The 15,821-nt window shown below is 37.8% G+C and overlaps 1 protein-coding gene across 1 annotated transcript in view; it reads right to left on the bottom strand.

Annotated features, from left to right (window-relative positions):
• Positions 1 to 15,821, bottom strand: part of LOC130917406 (neurobeachin-like) — a 572,897-nt gene that overhangs the window by 397,504 nt on the left and 159,572 nt on the right. Inside the window, exons 12-13 of the mRNA XM_057838766.1 lie at positions 13,372 to 13,524; positions 9,417 to 9,585 (exon numbers count right to left, since the gene is read on the bottom strand). Coding sequence (XP_057694749.1) covers positions 9,417 to 9,585; positions 13,372 to 13,524 — 322 coding nt within the window. The remainder of the gene's footprint in view (positions 1 to 9,416; positions 9,586 to 13,371; positions 13,525 to 15,821) is intronic.

Raw genomic sequence — 15,821 nt, 5'->3', positions numbered from 1 at the left:
GCAGCAGCTGCAAAAGGGAAGCCCAGACTTCCCCTTCCCCAGCCAGCTCTTCTTGGGGGACCCCAAGGCGTTCCCAGGCCAGCCGGGAGACAGTCTCTACAGCGTGTCCTGGGTCAGCCCCGTGGGCTCCTCCTCGCGGGACGTGGCACGCAACACCTCAACCAGGGAGGCGTCCCAGAGGCATCTTAATCAGATGCCCGAGCCACCTCATCTGGCTCCTCTCGATGCGGAGGAGCAGCGGCTCTACCCCAAGCCCCTCCAGGCTTACTGAGCTTTTCTCCAAGGGAGAGCCTGGACACCCTACGGAGGAAACTAATTTTGGCCGCTCGTATCCGGGATCTTGTTCTTTCGGTCACGACCCACAGCTCGTGACCATAGGTGAGGGCAGGAACATAGATCTACCGATAAGTAGAGAGCTTCACTTTTCGGCTCAGCTCCCTCTTCACTACCACGGACCGATGCAGAGTCCGCATACCTGCAGACGCAGCACTGATTCGCCTGTCGATCTCCCGCTCGATTTTTTTGTCATTCTTGAACAGGACCCCGAGATGATTGAACTCCAATTGGGGAAGGATCTCATCCCTGAACCGGAGAGGGCACTCCACCTTTTCCCGACTGAGGACCATAGTCTCGGATTTGGTGGTGCGGATTCTCATCCCGAACACTTCACACTCAGTCTGCGAACCCTTGAATGTAATGGCTTGATGAAGTCAACAACACTTCATCATCTGCGAAAAGCAGAGATGCAATACAGAGGCCACCAAACCAGACCCCCTCAAGGCCTCGGCTGCACCTAGATATTCTGATGAACGGAAGCAGGGACGTAAGACAGCCCTAGCGGAGTCCCAACTCTCACTGGAAACGGATCCAACTTACAACCGGCTACATGGACCAAACTCTGACACCGGTCATACAGGGACCGGAGCACCCCCTGCAGGACTCCCCGGGAAACACAGTCGAATGCCTTCTCCAAGTCCACAAAACGCATGTAGACTGGTTGGGCGAACTCCCATGACCCTCTGAGAACCCGGCTGAGGTTATAGAGCTGATCTACTGTTCAGCGGCCTAGACAAAAACCACACTGCTCCTCTTTGATCAGAGATACGACTTCCAGTGGTGCAATCTGATAACTGAGGAGAAAGAGGAGGGAAGGTAAGTCGAACCGACCCACGCCCCCAAATCACTAAAGTTGGTTTTAGGTCACTTCCAGTTGATTTTGGGGCACTTCATGTGGTTCACTGTCGTTGCATTGCTCATGCCACAACATTGTCACATGCAATCCCACCAAGTAATGTTCTCAAACATCTGTCAAAATCTGAGTATTGCACATGCAATATTTGCACTGTTCAATTATAGCATTTTTGCACTCATACATCAATATCCAGTCAGCCATCTGCTTCTTAGTCTGAGTACTGTAAATTGTCAAATACGCACTGCTATACAACTACTACCTCACCACTTTCTTCACTTTATTCTGTCTATTGTGCTTTTGTTTTATGCGATGCACCTTATGGCATAGCTTTAAATACTCGTTGACAGTGAAGGTTTTCTATTCTATCTTGGGTCACTTCCTGTTGGTTTTTGGTAACTTCCTGTTGATTATATAGCATTTATGGGTCATTTTTCGATTTTGATTGAGCTGGACTAAAACATAGTTCATGTGCATCAGTGATGGACCAGATCCACCTCCTATTCATATCGTAGCGACAACGTAGAGCCAGTCGAGCCATTCAAAAACGCTTCCTCCTCCATTGGGCTCAATGCTAAATCTGCTAAAATGTAAGTGGAGCCTCCAGCAGCACAATTAAAAACCCTATCAGTTCTATTTGACCCAGACTTATCATTTAAAGCTCATATTAAACAAACCTGCAGAATAGCCTTTTTTCACTAGCGCAACATAGCCAAAATTAGAAATATTTTGTCTAAAAACAATGCAGAAAAATTAATTCATGCGTTCGTTACGTCTAGATTGGATTACTGTAACTCCCTACTTGCAGCTTGTCCTAAAAGTTCTCTAAAAGGTCTTCAGCTAGTCCAGAACGCAGCAGCAAGACTTTTAACAGGAACTAATAGAAGAGAGCACATCACCCCTGTGCTCCAGGCCCTTCGCTAGCTTCCAGTCGAGTTTACAATTATATTTAAAATCCTCCTCCTGACATTTAAGACCATTCATGTTTTGGGTCCATCCTATCTCACCGATGCTCTGGTTCCATACCGCCCCAACAGAACACTAAGTTCTCAGAATGCAGGTCTACTGGTAGTTCCCAGGGTTTCTAAAAGTACAGTAGGCGCTAGAGCCTTTAGCTTCCAAGCTCCTTTCTTATGGAATCAGCTTCCAGCTAGTATTAAAGAAGCCGAGACAGTCTGTACATTTAAGGTTAGACAAAAAAACGTTCCTATTCAACAAACTTATGGTAAGGCTAGTTGAAATCGGACTAGACTCACAGTTCAATCTAAGCTGCACTAGAAGCTATAATGCTGGGGGAAGTACAGCCACTAGTCCTATCTCCTTTTTCTCACTCTACCTACCACTTGTCTTACTTTAGTTCTCTTTTCTAATTTTTAATGTCTCGTTGACTAGTCTCTTCATCACTAGTCACCCGGTGTCCCCTTTTCCCACTCCCCTCTGGGGAGGGGCTATTTTTTCAGCCACAGCCTCCCGACTATCCGGACCCCTGGCTGGATGGACGTCCTCGTTGCCCCCCCCCCCCCCCCCCCCCCCATCTCATCTGGCTAGATGGACCTCCTCTTGTTCCCTCACTCTATTGCATCTCTATAAACTCTAACTCCGTCTGCTAATTCGCATTAGCAGTCCTGGTGCATCTTGTCTATCCGTCCTGGGAGTGGATCTCTCCTGACTATGGTTCTCCTCAAGGTTTCTCATTTTTTCCAAAGGGTTTTTGGAGTTTTTCCTTACCGAAATGGAAGGGTATAAGGATGGGGGATGCCCAGGACTTGGACTAGAACTTTATTTAATTCATCTACTGTTTCTGACTGTGTATCATATTGCCTCTGCAAAGCCCTTTGAGACAACCTTGTTGTGATATAGGGCTATACAAATAAAACTGAATTGAATTAAAATCGCTCATTGTCTGCCGTCATCGCCAAGATGGAGGCGCCGGAGCACTAATATGAAAGGAGGAGCTAAACGTCAGATTTAAAGACGCATTTCTCGTCATATGCCAAATTGTTGTATGGAGTCGAATCGTCTCAAAATATGATTTTAATTCCAATCATAATGCTACTTAAAAAAAATATCATGTCTTATACACTTTAATGTAATGCGTTACAACCCACCACTGGCTGGAAACGTACAAAACAGGATCCACTAGTCTCAAACACTCATGCCCCAAATTGTAAGACGAGGCAAATTCTAGGGCAGAGCTCTCACATTAGCTTGCGTTGCGTTTACCCATTTGAAGCTTCATTTTTAACAGAGGAACAGATTGTAGTGCAGCATCGTATAAAAAATGGATACACAAGCTAAATCACACCTGTGATCCTGTAAGTTTTACTCTGTATGGCATTCCAAAAGAGTAAAGAGCTCATTTGCTAAGCTACGAGTGTGTCGTCAGCATAACCCCAAGCTAAAAAGGTCAGCGTCATTATTAGCAGGGAATCAATTAAAGGAATATAGGCCTTGACACATCTCTGGCACGGCCTGTGGGAATCCGTCTTCATCCCGCTAATTTATTCGGAGAAATTAGCAGAGAAGCGCACCGCTAACAATGGAAGAAAAGACCTCTCGGTGGCGTGACAAGTGTTACGCTATCGGAATCAAAGTCGCCACCGGCGGCGAGATTGCATCACGGCGCCACGCCGGGTAAGCCCACGTTTTGTTGGAAGGCGAGAGAAAAAAAATGGCATGTGATAGGGCGCTAATAAAAAAGGCGAATGGGAGTGAAGAGTGGAAGTGACAATTCAAGGACACTTTCAACACGCTGTTGATTGGAGCTTGGGGAGCCCTTAACAAAGACAAGTTTCTTTAAAGTAGGGGTGTCAAACGCATTTTGCTTAGCGGGACACACTTTTTGTGGGAATTACATCTCATGCGGGCCAGACTCGTTTATTTTTGGCCAATCCATTTTGACTGGAAGCGGGCAAAGGAATTATGTACTAGGCCTGAACGATATATCGTTTAAACATCGCCATCGCGATGTGCGCATGTGCAATAGTCCCATCGCAAGGACGTGCGATAGTTTTTTTATTTCATTTTTTTTAATCCACAAACGTTTGTTTTGAGGAAGGAGAGGGGGAAAAAGCGCACAGCTTCTCTTTCTCTCCAGCAAGTCATCGGCTCCTCCCCCTCCCCCTGCAACAGCGGAGTGGAGGGAGGAGGGGCCGAACAGCAGAGCGGAGGGAGGAGGGCCCGTTCTCAAAGTGAAAGCAAGCAATCAACACGTTGGAGGAGCAAGGAAGACTGTATCCAAAAGGAGTTTTGGAAGTATTTTGGCAAGAACAAGACTATAAGGGACAAAAAACAGCCCTGTCGACAGTGCCTCGCCATGGTTGCCTCAACAAGAAGTAATCTGTCAAACATGTGGGACCATTTAAAACGCAGGTATCTATGCATTCCTGCTACGAGCTCCCCATCAGAGGCTTTTTAGCACAGGTGGGAACATTGTTAAGTGCCAACGTTCTTGTCTCAAGCCTGCTATAGTGGATAAACTAATAGTCTTGGCCAAAAACCTATGAGACCCAGTTGAGAATTGCTGAGCAAGGAAGGTGGACGATATGCAGACAAATACATAACACAGCTGAAGGAATGTCTTTTCTTCTTTTTATTCAGGTTCTGTTATTCATCACAGTTATTTGCAGTTATTCAGTTCAATTATTTACAAGTTCAATTGAGTTTGTTTCTTTTATATTTAAATTTATTGTAAACCGTATTTTTCAAATAACTATATATAGTACAGCTGCACATAAAGTTTTGATACTTAATATTTTTGTTGAAATATTTTTACAACTTTGTTGCCGTTTTGCAGTTTTATATTGTTATATTTTGTGTAAACAACTCAGGGGACTAATGCACTTGCACTTTTATTAGTCAGATTTAATATTTAAGTTCAAATATGTTGACAACTTTGTTGTTTAACTGAGGTTTTTATGTATTGTTATAGTTTGTGAACTCTTTTGTCATATTTAATATTTTTGTTCAAATATGTTGACAACTTTGTTGTTTTACTGAGGTTTTTATTTATTGTTATAGTTTGTGAACAACTTTTTTATTTGTCATATTTAATATTTTTGTTCAAATATGTTGACAACTTTGTTGTTATTTTACAGAAGTTTTTATTTATTGTTATATTTTGTCAAAAACTTAGGGGACTAATGCACCTGCTCTTTTATTTATCATTTAATTTATTTGCTGCTGTTGAAGTGTAAAATATTGTATTCAATAAATGATCTATTTTGTGCAGACATGACTTCCTGGATACCTTCATACAGAAATCTTCATCATTCACAAATTAAACTGTATTATATGAATACACTGTGGTCACGGTGTGTTATGTAAAGTATTTCCAAACAGCTATTCAAGTCATTTAGTGAAAATTTCTTTAAAAAAGATAGATCTTTTTTTTTTTAATATCGCAATATAATATCGCAATATATTGCAAACCTAAAAAAAATCGCAACAATAGTTTTTTCCAATATCGTTCAGGCCTATTATGTACTACTAAAACGTGATGAACACCTTCTAAAAAAACATGATAATTATGTAAAAACATGAAAATGTATCACGGTGAAACATTGAAAGAGGAAACCGCCAGCAGAATGGCTAGCGATATGATGAAGTTTTATTTTATTCCTGGGTTTAGACATTGCCAGATTGAACAGGTATTAAGCAATGTGGGTGGTGTTACAAAAAGTATGCGCACACTCAGGCGGGATTTAGAGTGCATACGTTTCAGGCATTTCACATTTTTACATGATAGTTTTTACGTTTTTACATGATAATGATCATGTTTTACATTTTTACTTTTTTTTAACATAATTTTTATTGTTATATTATTAAGTACATAAAATTTTTACATTATCGTTATCATGTTTTCATGTAACAATGTTTTTACGTGATGTTTTCATGGCTTGACATGATTGTTTTATCATTTTGACGTGATAATTACCATGATTTCACATGATATTCATCACGGTTTTGATGGTTTTACATATCACATTTCTACATGATAACGATCAGTTTTACATGAGTTTTCATGTTGTTAAACGTTTATACATGAAAATCATAATTTTTTAATTATCATTCGATTATTATGTGGAATTATTACGCTTTTACATAATTCTCATGTTTTTTCATGATTATTATCATGATTTTACATGATTAAGATCATGGAAAAACAACGTTTTTGCATCATTCTTTCACAGCTTGACATGATGGTTTTCTCATTTTGATATAATCACCATGTTCTCACATGATAATTGTCATTTTAATGGCTTTACATATTCATTACATTTTGACATGAGAATGATCACATTTTTACATGATAGTTTTTACATTTTTTCATGAAAATCATCCTGTTTAAACATGATAATTATCACGTTTCTTACATGATGATGAAAATGTTTTTCACGGCTTGACATGTTAGTTTTCTCATTTGGACATTTTGATAATTATCATGTTTCCACATGATATTTATCACGGTTTTACATGAAAATTATTGTTTCAACATGATAATTATAGCATTTTTTACACGATTATAACATTATTTACATGATCATGATTTTTAATTGAAAAATTTTTACGTGATGTTTTCATGGCTTGAAATGATAGTTTTCTCATTTTGACATGATAATTACCATGATTTCACATGAAATTTATCACGGTTTTCATGGTTTTACATATCACATTTCTACATGATAACGATCAGTTTTACCTGAGTTTTCATGTTGAACGTTTATACATGATCATAATTTTTAAATTATCATTCGATTATTATGTTGAATTATTACGCTTTTACATAATTCTCATGTTTTTTCCATGATCATTATCATGATTTTACACGATTAAGATCATGGAAAAACGTTTTTACATCATGCTTTCACAGCTTGACATGATAGTTTTCTCATTTTGATATGATAATCACCATGTTCTCACATGATAATTGTCATTTTAACGGCTTTACATATTCATTACATTTTGACATGAGAATGATCATTTTTACATTATGGTTTTTACATTTTTTCATGAAAATCATCCTGTTTAAACATGATAATTATCACGTTTCTTACATGATGATGAAAAAAATTTTCACGGCTTGACATAGTTTTCTCATTTTGACATTTTGATAATTATCATGTTTTCACATGATAATTATCACGGTTTTCACGGTTTTACATGAAAATTATTGTTTCAACATGGGAATTATAGCATTTTTTACACGATTATCACATTATTTACATCATCACGATTTTACATGATTTTTAAAAGAAAATTTTTTACGTGATGTTTTTGTGGCTTGACATGATAGTTTTCTCATTTTGACATGATAATTACCATGATTTCACTTGATAATTATGATGGGTCTTACTCTACCTACCACTTGTCTTACTTTATTTCTATTTTCCAATGTTAATATCTAGTTGTCTAGTCACTTCATCACTAGTCACCCGGTGTCCCCTTTCCCCCCTCCCCATTTTTCAGCTGCAGCCTCCTGACTGTCCGGACCCCTGGCTGGATAGACGTCCTCGCTGCTACCCCCGTCTCATCTGACTAGAGGGACTTCTTCTTGCACCTTCACTCCACTGTATTTTTACGGACTATAATTTCGCTTGCTAATTCCCATTAGCCGTTCTGGGGTTCCTGTCTATCCGTCCTGGGAGTGGATCTCTCCTGACTGTGGTACTCCCCAAGGTTTCTCATTTTTCTCCCAATTGACTCTGGAGTTTTTGGAGTTTTTCCTTGCCGGCATGGAGGGGCTTAAGGATAGGGGATACCCAGGACTTGAACTGCATCTATTCATCTTTGTTGCTTCATTTCTAATTGTGTATCATATTGCCTCTGTAAAGCCCTTTGAGACTTCTGTTGTGATTGAGGGCTATACAAATAAAATTGAATTGAATTGAATTGAATTGAATTGAATGGTTTTCATGGTTTAGCAGTTATCACGGTTTTACATTATAATTAGTTTTACAAGACAGTTTTCATGTTTTCACATGAAAATTATCATGTATCAACATGACAATCATTACATTTTTACATAACTCACGTTTTTTACATGCCTGTGATCATGTGAAGACAATGTTTCTACATGTTTTCATGGCTTGACATGAGTTTTCTCATTTTGACATAATTACCATGATTTCACATGATAATTATCAGTTTTCATGATTTCACAAACTTATTACGTTCTTACATGATAATTATCACATTTGTACATGACGGTTTTCACATTTTTACATGAAAATGATCAGATTTCAACATGATAATTGTGCGTTTTTACAAAATCACGTTATTTACACGATCATGATCATGTTTTAACATTTTTTAAACAATGTTTCTACATGTTATTTTCACGCCTTGTCATTACCATGATTTCACATGATAGTTTTCACGCTTTTACATGATAATTATCATGTTTCAACATAATTGTTACATTTTTACATAATTATCACATTTTCACGGAATTACCTATTTATCACGTTTTCATGATATTTATCACATTCTTACATGGTAGCCTATTTACATTTTATGTTTCACACATTTTTACAGGAAAATTAAGTTTCAAAGTAACTATTGTTTTTACACAATCACAATTTTTTTAACATGATTATTATCATGTCTTTACATGATAATGATCATGTAAAAACAATGTTTTTACGTGAATTTATCACGGTTTGATATGATAGGTTCCTCATTTTGATATGATAATTACCATATTTTCACATAATTATCAGTTTTCATTTACATATTTATCATGTTTTACATGAAAATTTTGTTTCAACATGAAAATTATGTTTCAACATGATAAGTATCATGTTTTTACATGATATATTTTTACGTGAGTTTTCACGTTTATCATATTACATTTTTACATGATAAATATGCTTTACATAATTATCACGTTTCTACATGATCATTATCATGTTCATACATGATAATTATCATGTTTTTACACGTTTTTACATGATCATCATATCGCCATTATCATGTTTTAACATGTTTTTACGTGATCGTTTGAAGCTTTTTATATGGTGTTATGGTGTTATATAGCGCTTCTCCCCCTTTCAAGGCGCTCAAAGCACTTTATGATAATTTTCACGTTTTTGCATCCGATCAACTAAAAACGTGATACTGGACATTTTTTTAAACGATTCCGTAATAGGTACATAACATCACAAAAACTTAATATGAATCAAGCCATGACTTCCTTTCGAATCTGCGAAGTGAGACACGGACTCACCGAGACCCTTCGGGCCGATGCCGCTGGTCTCGGCCGGGTTGACGGCCCAGTAGTAGTACTTGAGCGTATGCATCAGCTGGAGCGCCGTGCCGCCTCGCCGGACGGTGCCGTAGATGGCGGCGGTGCCCACGAATTCCGACGACAGGTACGTATACAAGGAGAGTTGCAGCTGCGGGAGGGACATATGCGTCAAAATTGCAAGTAGAAAACTTCATACTCAAAAGGGAAAAAGTCAACCGCGGTTGAGATTTTAGACAAACAGAACTTGTGTTCTCCCAGACCGTGACGACATTTTAATGGAGTGGCTCTTGTGTGATTAGAGTAATCAGTATTAAATGCAGTTTTCCTTCCACTCACTGATTGGTGTTGATTACATTGGGCAAAAAAAACGATTGAATGAATTCATTTGAGTTTTTTTTTTTTTTTTTTTTTTTTTTTGAAAATATAATTTGAAATTATTTCCACTAATTTTCTTGCGCATGATTAGCCTCCTTGAGATATGCAGTACGCACCAAAGGGAGCTGCTTGTGTTTTTTCTTCCCACCAAGCACACGCACATGATTGATTCGTTGCTTTATTGGAGTGTCAGGATTTAGGTGTTCCTTAATGCTGGTGTTTAAAAAAAATTGTAACAGCAAGAGAAGAAAAAGTCCTGCACTTTCAATGAAAATGAATTTGCATTTGATTCTTTGTGTAGTTATTACTGCATAATTATTATTATTAAATGATTATCGTACATATTATTATGAGAGGTGGGTAGTAACGTATTACATTTACTCAGTTATATTTACTTGAATAACTTTTGGAGAAAAATGGACTTCTAAGAGTAGTTTTACCATGCCTTACTTGAGTAGATTTGTGAAGAAACGCTACTCTTACTCCGCTACGAGTGCATTTATATTTGTCCTCTTTATTCTAACAAAGAGGTTACAAACGAATTCCGTTCCTGCGCTAGCGACATAAACCAAATGTATTGTATTTTCTTTAATGATGGAGGATACACTGCCCTGCAGCGTTGGGTGTGGCTGGACTGTCGCCTTATGACTTAGGAGCAGACTTGTCTGACGTGGATAAAAAAAACAGCTGCACTTTGGTTTGGCCCACATAAGGCTGTAAATTGTTTCAGCTAATATAATAAAATAACAAAATATTAAATGGGATGGTTCACTTACTTATTTTTCCCCCCTTCTGTCATTGTTTGCATATTACCCTCATTAGAATATGAGAACCTATAAATGTTTGGGTGGTTTTAGCTTGTCAAGATCACACAGATGAAAAAAGTGTCTAAGATCAGATCACTTTTGATGGTGATTTTATGCAGAAATTCAAAAAAGGTTCAGATACTTTTTCATAGCACTGTATGTGTGTTACAGCTATACAAATTGTCATTAGTGAAGGAAGTAAAAGGCTTCAAAAAGCCCAATTGCCTTTTTTGATGTCTGTCAAGCTGAACAACTTCACATTTAGTGAGGACAGAACATGTCATATTAATAGAATAAAAAATAAGATACTGTGAAGTACAATAAGGTACTGTTTATGCGACAAAAAAAAAAAAAAAGACTGGAGACAAAATGGTGGATGAGACTGACGTCGTAAAGTCGAACTCGCATAAGTCGAGTACGTCGTAACCAGGGGTGAAAGTGGGCCAGAACGGTCAGTTTCGATATAAGATTCAGGGCCGGAATGCAGTTCCGGTATAAGATTCAGGGTCGGAATGCTGTTCTGGTACACAGTGCTTTGATCCCAAAAATATTACGACAACTGTCAAAAGGCTATGTAAAAAAAAATTTTTTTTAAATGCTAAGCTGCCATACATGCATTTCATCTCCGAGAAGAAAACAATCTACCAATATCAGATTTGCATACACAAGTGTTAACAACAAGCATAATAAAGTGCTTGTGTAGCGTCATCAGTTTCCACTGATATTTATTATTTATTTTATTCCATGGACGGCATGGAGGTTTCCCCAGCTGCTGCAGTTATCAGGATCTGACAATGATGAGTCACGTCAATGTGCGAATGCACGCAGCAAAGCAAAATGCCTGTACTCATTTATCCGTTCAGTTGGCTGACATACTGACATGTGATCAGCAGAGATAGTTGTCTGTGATTGGTTCAAATGTGCATGTTTTCTGGAACAGCAAAAAAAAAAAAAAAAAAAAAAAATTTGTTTAATTGATGCAACAAAAAAGGGCAATGCAACAGAAAATGGATCAAATCTTTAAAAGCAGGGAAAGAGTTGAGGAGGCTTATTTATCATATTTAGTTTTATTTGCTCTGATGGGGAGGTTCAGAACATCTTAGCTGTCAGTGTGCACTTTGGACTTATAATTGTTCATTATGGTAGGCTTAGATTACTTATCCATTTCCTTATGATTTAAAAAAGTCAATGTTTGCGTGATCTTCAAAATATATTCCATTTCACTCTGCATAGTATAAGTCATTTGAACTTATTTTTCTGAATGTATGTTACTTATATCTTTATTTTTTTTTTTTTAAAGAAAGTAAAAGTAAATGTTTTAGGGCTATCAAACGATTAAAATTTTTAATCGAGTTAATTACAGCTTAAAAATTAATTCGACGTAATTAATCGCAATTCAAACCATCGATAAAATATGCCATATTTTTTTTTATAAATTATTGTTGGAATGAAAAGATACGACACAAGACGGATATATACCTACATTCAACATACGGTACATAAGTACTGTATTTGTTTATTATAACATTAAATCAACAAGATGGCATTAACATTATTAACATTCTCTTAAAGCGATCCATGGATAGAAAGACTTGTAGTTCTTAAAAGATAAATGTTAGTACAAGTTATAGAAATTTAATATTAAAACCCCTCTTAATGTTTTCGTTTTATTAAAATTTGTAAAATTTCCAATCAAAAAATAAACTAGTAGCTCGCCATTGTTGATGTCAAAAATTACACCATGCTCACTCATGGTACTAACCCATAAAATCTGTTGAACCCAAGCGCCAGCAGAGGGCGCCAAACACCAAAAAACAAATAACAAGTAGTTAAAATTGAGATTTGGCATTTAGTATGTGAGGAAATGGGGGGAAATAAAAATTAGGAGATGGAGGTTGGGTTATTGCTGTTTTTGTTAACTTTCCTTTTGCAAATCATTGAAAAAATACAATTTTGAATGAAAATCAGTATTTGTATGTGTTATAGAAATAACTGCCAAAACAGTTTTCTTTGCATTTCAATAGTTTTAGGAGGTTTGACCCCCCACCCCACCCCAAAAAATGAAAATAAATAAACAAAATTTCTGGCTCCGTGGGGACCTTCACATCGGGGAGTTCCCGCAAGAAATTCTAGCCAATTTCACCCCTGGTTGTAATTCAGTATTTGGGAGCTGTTAGTATTTTTTTGTGTGTAAATCCAGGTTGGAAATAGTGGTTAGTTTAGTTTAAAAATATAAATCTGAAAAAAATTGTACCCATTTCCACAAAAAAAAGATTATTTTTGCGCATTATCGCCAAACTCAAATTCACAATCCCTGCCAAAATAATACTTTCAAAATGTCATACGATCCAGTTACTGCACGTTTCATTTAGAAAGTAGAGAGAAATCGGTTCCCCCTACAATTCCACAACATTTATCCAGAGTGTGTAGTGTGTTGGCGAAAACGCAACACGCCGCCATCGTTTTACATCAGCCTGCACTCCTGGCCCGTCCTGAGGGAAGGAGCGAGCGCTGTTCTGGGTACCAATGGAGCTCAAAGTGCTCTAACCTACTTCATTACCTCCATGTTTCTCTCATTTTTCTCTCTCTGCCGGTGCTCTACTTTGGAGGACTGTCAGAGGCGAGCCTCCAGACAATTTAGCGTTTATTTCCCCTTATATTTATTCATGCCGGGTCCCGGCGGCAGCTGCTTTCTGGAGACCTTTTCCACGTGCGATAACTCACTCCTTTTGGACCCACGACGGCGGGCTCACCTTGGCGGGCGTGTGGATCCAGATGGCGGCGTTGAACAGGATGTGGTCGCAGAGCTGTTTGAGTAGCGGCGCCCCGTACGACAGAGTGTCCAGATATTTGGCGAAGGAGAGGAACTGCTCCAGGACCGACCTGCTGATGTGAACGCGTGACGACTGTGGGACCAGAGAAGTCAAATTATTCCCAAAAAAAGAGGGACACGACTTGTTTCGTATTTCTAAATGTTTAACACTAGAAGTCCCAGAGAATTATGCGACTCCTAACAGTCCCAAGCAATGGCCAATTTGGCCTCTCCTCCGAAAAAACCCAGAGGTGGCCTAAATGACCCAAGTGCTTTTGAATTAGCAAGTCGTTGTCCGACAGACAACAGCCGTTCATATGGAAATGCAACCACTTGTGTTGGTATGCGGCCCAAATGGAGTGGAACACACAACAGTAGTACTATTCATGTAATATTATGTGTCAGTTCAAGTCAAGCTACATTTATGGGGTTTTGCACATTTTAATAATGTGCATTGTTTTACGATTTTACTGTCGGAAAAAATATCTCTGACAGTGTATTTGTGGGGCCTTTATATGCTAGCAATATTTGTTATAACAGTATATTTGTGATGCCTGCAGAAAATAGAACATTGAATCAGTATCAAATGTAAAACTGAAATAAGAGTCTGATGAAGTTAATTTTTGTCTTTTCTTCCTGGTATTTATTGATGCACAGGATTCAAACAAGAGTAATCACAGCAAATCAAAACTATCAAGTCAAAACAATTAAATACTATAGAAAACACACATAAATTTACCTCTTATACACCCTCTATCCTCTGTAATGGACTTGTCGAAAGGTTATCAAGATTTTTTTGTTTTCCTGGGACTACTTGGTATACAATGAGGAGCAATTATTTGCACTCCTTGTGATTTTGCAAGTTCACTCACTTTGAAAAGAGGTGGAGGTCTGACATTTCAATCATAGATGCATTTCCACTCATAGAGACAATCTAAAAAAAATCCAGAATTCACGTTGTATGATTTTTAAAATGTATTTTTTATATATTTTTATCTACTGGGGTTCAGTTCAAGTATGTGTGCGTCTGAGAATCAGCAATAATTATGACACTCAAAGAGTTGTCATTCTACCTTAGAAAAAGTCCACCTTTACCCCACCCGTTTGAGCTCATCATTGTCACCTGTGCACCCCACAGTCAGTTATAATCCACCCGCTACCATGGGCAATACCAGAGAGATTTCGAAAGGCACCAGATTCGATTAGCTCCACAAAGCTGGAAAAGGCTACGGGACAATTGGAAAGCAGCTTGGTGAGAATAAATCAACAGTTGCAGCAATTGTTAGAAAATGGAAAAGGCTAAACATGACTGATAATCTACCTTGGACTGGGGCTCCATGTAAAATCTCTCCTCGTGGGGCATCACTCATGATGCGAAAAGTGAGGGCTCAGCCTAGAACTACATGGCAGGAGCGAAACCTTGCTGAGTGAGGCTGCTTTCTCTTTCGCCCAACCCCCTCCTCAGCTAAAGTAGCCTGACTTGAGCCTTTTTCGCCCAACCCCCACCTCAGCTAGACACTTCTTTCTTACTTGCCTACTGCAAGTTGATAAATTTGTAGGTAGATTTGTGTATGTCTTAGTCAATCCAATAAAAAAGGTTCCTTCAATCAAAGTATATATTTTCAATCAAAAACAAAAGTCACTTGAATGAAAGCAAAATGTGTTTAAATGCAAAAGTTGCCTCAAAATAAAGACAGACAAAACAATTCTTGTGTTGGTATATTTATTTTGCTTTTGATATGTTTTTATATTTTATTAGAATCAATCACAGCTTTGAAAGCCTACTGTAGGTTGTCAAATTTGTAGGTAGATTTCTATATGTCTTAGTCAATCAAAAAAAAAAAAAAAAAAAAAAAAAGGCTACTTCAATCAAAGTATATATTTTCAATCGAAAACAAAAGTCACTTGAATGAAAGCAAAATGTGTTTGAATGCAAAAATTGCCTCCAATTAAAGACAGACAAAATTTTATGAGAATCACAGCTTTGAGAGCCTACTGTAGGTTGATAGATTTGTAGCTAGATTTATTTCTTGGTCAAGCCAAAAAAAAGTTATTTCAATCAAAATATATATTTTCAATCGAGAAAAAATAGTAACTTGAATTTGAAAAGAGACATAACTTGAAATAACTTGAAATGAAAGCAAAATGTGTTTGAATGCAAACGTAAACAAGTCAGGCTGCTGTTTCTTTACTTGCAACCAGCCATTAGCTGTGGAGGGGAGGTTGGGGGAAATTTTTCAGCCATTACCTGTGGAAGAGGGTTGGGCGTCAGGCTACTTTCAGACACTATTTACTTGACAATAAACTGCTAAACTTTTGAGGATATTTTGACAGTATTTTAATAATTCTAATTTATTCGGATGTACAGTGGGGAGAACAAGTATTTGAGAC

Source organism: Corythoichthys intestinalis, chromosome 6 (assembly GCF_030265065.1).
Source record: "Corythoichthys intestinalis isolate RoL2023-P3 chromosome 6, ASM3026506v1, whole genome shotgun sequence".
NCBI lineage: Eukaryota > Metazoa > Chordata > Actinopteri > Syngnathiformes > Syngnathidae > Corythoichthys > Corythoichthys intestinalis.
This window is presented reverse-complemented; position numbering and strand designations above follow the sequence as displayed.